Genomic DNA, 2,795 nt, shown 5'->3' with positions numbered 1-2,795 from the left:
TCTGTTGCCCAGGCTGGAGTGCAGTGGCGTGATCTTGGCTCACTGCAACCTCCGCCTCCCGGGTTCAAGTGATTCTCTTGCCTCAGCTTCCCGAGTAGCTGGAACTACAGGTGCGCACCACCATGCCTGGCTAATTTTTGTATTTTTAGCAGAAACAGAGTTTCACCATGTTGTCCAGGCTGATCTTGAACTCCTGACCTCATGTGATCCACCTGCCTCAGCCTCCCAAAGTACTGAGATTACAGGTGTGAGCCACTGTACCTGGCTCATGCTATTGTTTTTAATATACTTTTTTTTTGGTCACATGGGTAATTTTTTAATCATTTTTTATTATTTTTATTTTTAACTTTTAGGTTTGCGGGTACATGCAAAAGTTTGCTACATAGGTAAACACATGTCATGGGGGTTTGTTGTACATACTTCATCATCCAGCTATTAAGCCCAGTACACAATAGTTATTATTTCTGCTCCTCTCCCCACCCCTCCCCCTAAGTAGACCCAGTGTCTGTTGTTTACTTTTTTGTAATAACATACCTTTTATTATTTTTTTTGAGACGGAGTCTTGCTCTGTTGCCCAGGCTGGAGTGCAGTGGTGCAATCTTGGCTCACTGCAGCCTCTGCCTCCTGGCTTCCAGGGATTCTCCTGCCTTAGCCTCCCAAGTAGCTGGGACTATAGGCACGCACCACCACACCCGGCTAATTTTTGTATTTTTAGTAGAGATGGGGTTTCACCACACTGCCCACTCTGGTCTCGAACTCCTGACCTCTCAAGTGATCCCTTTGCCTCAGCCTCACAGAGTGCTGGGATTACAAGACATGAACCACCATGCCTGGCCAGTAATATATTTTTGAAGAGAGAATTGATTTACTTCAAAAGCTACTGCTTTTTAAAATGAAGTGTGAGAAATACTTAGAAGAAAATTACTTTCCTGTTAGATTCCAATCAGGACAGTTCCTTTCTACTTGAACATTTTTATGTTACTGAACTCTAGAATAAATTTTATCCTCTTCTGAGGCAAAAAAAAATAGCAGAAAACTATTCTGTTTAGAAATATCTACTGCATATATTATTTGCGATATTTTTGCAAATTAGCATTCGCAAAAGTAATTTCTTAAAAATGCAATATTGCCTATAGCGGGGAAACCCCCCTAATACACAGCTGTCCCAGATATCCTAGTAACACAGTGGGAAGGGGGTCACAATGGGTAACTTGCAAACCCCTTTGCATTTGTTAATGAACATGGAATGGTGGATGGGGCCGGGGGCTGGAGGATGTGGTGCAGGGAAGGGAGACCTCATGGGCTAAAGGTGTCTTAATCTGCTTTAATCCTAGTCTGAGAGTGCACCTGGTTCAAGAAAGATTTTTGTTTGTTTCTTTTCTTTACAGATTATTCAGCGATGTTTTACTAACCACTTCTGAAAAACCACAGTTTAAGGTAAAGACAATTATATTGTTTTTTTGGTTTGTGACATAACTAAGTGGACTTTGAAAGTTAGCTATATTTTTAGCCAAAAAAAGAAAAGATGTATAATAGGGAAAATTTAGAAACAATCTAAATGTCCTACAATTAGGGGCTAGGTTAATAATTTATGGTACATCTATTTGATAATATAATTAAAAGTGAAATTGATAAAGACATTGTAGTAATATGCAAAATGATTTAGATTTGTTCTTAGGTATAAAAGAAATAAGATAATGTGTAAAACAACATACCTATCTAGAAACAAGCCTGGAAGGAAGTCTTCTCCTGGGAAGCAGTGGTGTTATGTGTTATGGAAAGAGAGTGGGCTTCAGAACCCAAAAAAACAGAAGGATATCTTACTTTGTTCTTATAATATTAGCTGTTATCTACAGCACAGTTTTTCAACCACGGCATTTGATGTTTTGGGCCAGATGATTCTTTGTTGTGGGGGTTGCCTGTGCATGGTAGGATGTGAAGCAGCATCCCTGACCTCACCACTAGATTCCAGCAATACTCCTTGCCCCCTCTCCTGCGCTGTGACAACCAAAAATGTCTCCTGGGGGGTATGCAAAATTGCTCCCAGTTGAGAGCTGCTGACCTGTGGGCAAGCACTTAATCTTTGAGTCTGCATGTACTCATGTGTAAAATTGGTGAGTAATGTATGTCTGTTGTCATTAGACAACTGAGGCCATCTACAGAAACTCCTTGTCTGGGCCATGGCTCTTGGCAGTGCTCACTGTGAGTGCAATTTGGGTGGGAGGATAAAAGGTAATTCTCCCTCTCCTTTCTATATTCCAAAAGAACATGTAGTACTGTTAGGATGAAAATAAATTTAGAAAACAAAAGAAAAAAAGAAAGAAAACCAAGGGTTAGAAGATTGTGTCAGTGCGAGAGGTGCTTTCCTCCGTTCTGTTTTGAAAGTTAGAGGAATTCTGACAGTAATAGCTTCTTTGGATCTGCAGTAGGAGAGAAAAAACATTTAAATTATTATCTTCTTCAATGAAACATCTTAGGAAATTTCTTCAGCCTTGTCAATAAATATATTCTCCTCCAACCCTGACAGTCCGGCCTCTAGGATTCAGGAATTAGTATTAGACCTCGCTCTTCCCCTAAGCCAGAGAGCCTATGCAGCAAAGATAGTAAGATTTTAAAATCCAACATTAATTATTGTATGTACACTGACTTTCTGGAAAGATATACAGGAGACTGGTAACATTGGTTTCCTCCATGGATGTAGGTAGGAGACTTTTCACTGTGTATGTGCCCTTTTATACCTTTGGGATTTTAAACCATGTGACTGTATTACCTACTTACAGCTTTTTTTTTTTTTT

General features: G+C 39.9%; 1 protein-coding gene across 2 annotated transcripts in view; it reads left to right on the top strand.

The window, feature by feature from the left end:
* The window catches only part of PXK (PX domain containing serine/threonine kinase), a 107,230-nt gene that overhangs the window by 79,349 nt on the left and 25,086 nt on the right, over positions 1-2,795 (top strand). For both annotated transcript variants that reach the window (XM_011947221.1, XM_011947220.1), the window contains exon 13: positions 1,389-1,437. In XM_011947221.1, coding sequence (XP_011802611.1) covers positions 1,389-1,437 — 49 coding nt within the window. The remainder of the gene's footprint in view (positions 1-1,388; positions 1,438-2,795) is intronic.

The sequence above is a fragment of the Colobus angolensis genome, unplaced genomic scaffold, assembly GCF_000951035.1.
Source record: "Colobus angolensis palliatus isolate OR3802 unplaced genomic scaffold, Cang.pa_1.0 Scaffold26, whole genome shotgun sequence".
Taxonomy (NCBI): domain Eukaryota; kingdom Metazoa; phylum Chordata; class Mammalia; order Primates; family Cercopithecidae; genus Colobus; species Colobus angolensis.
This window is presented reverse-complemented; position numbering and strand designations above follow the sequence as displayed.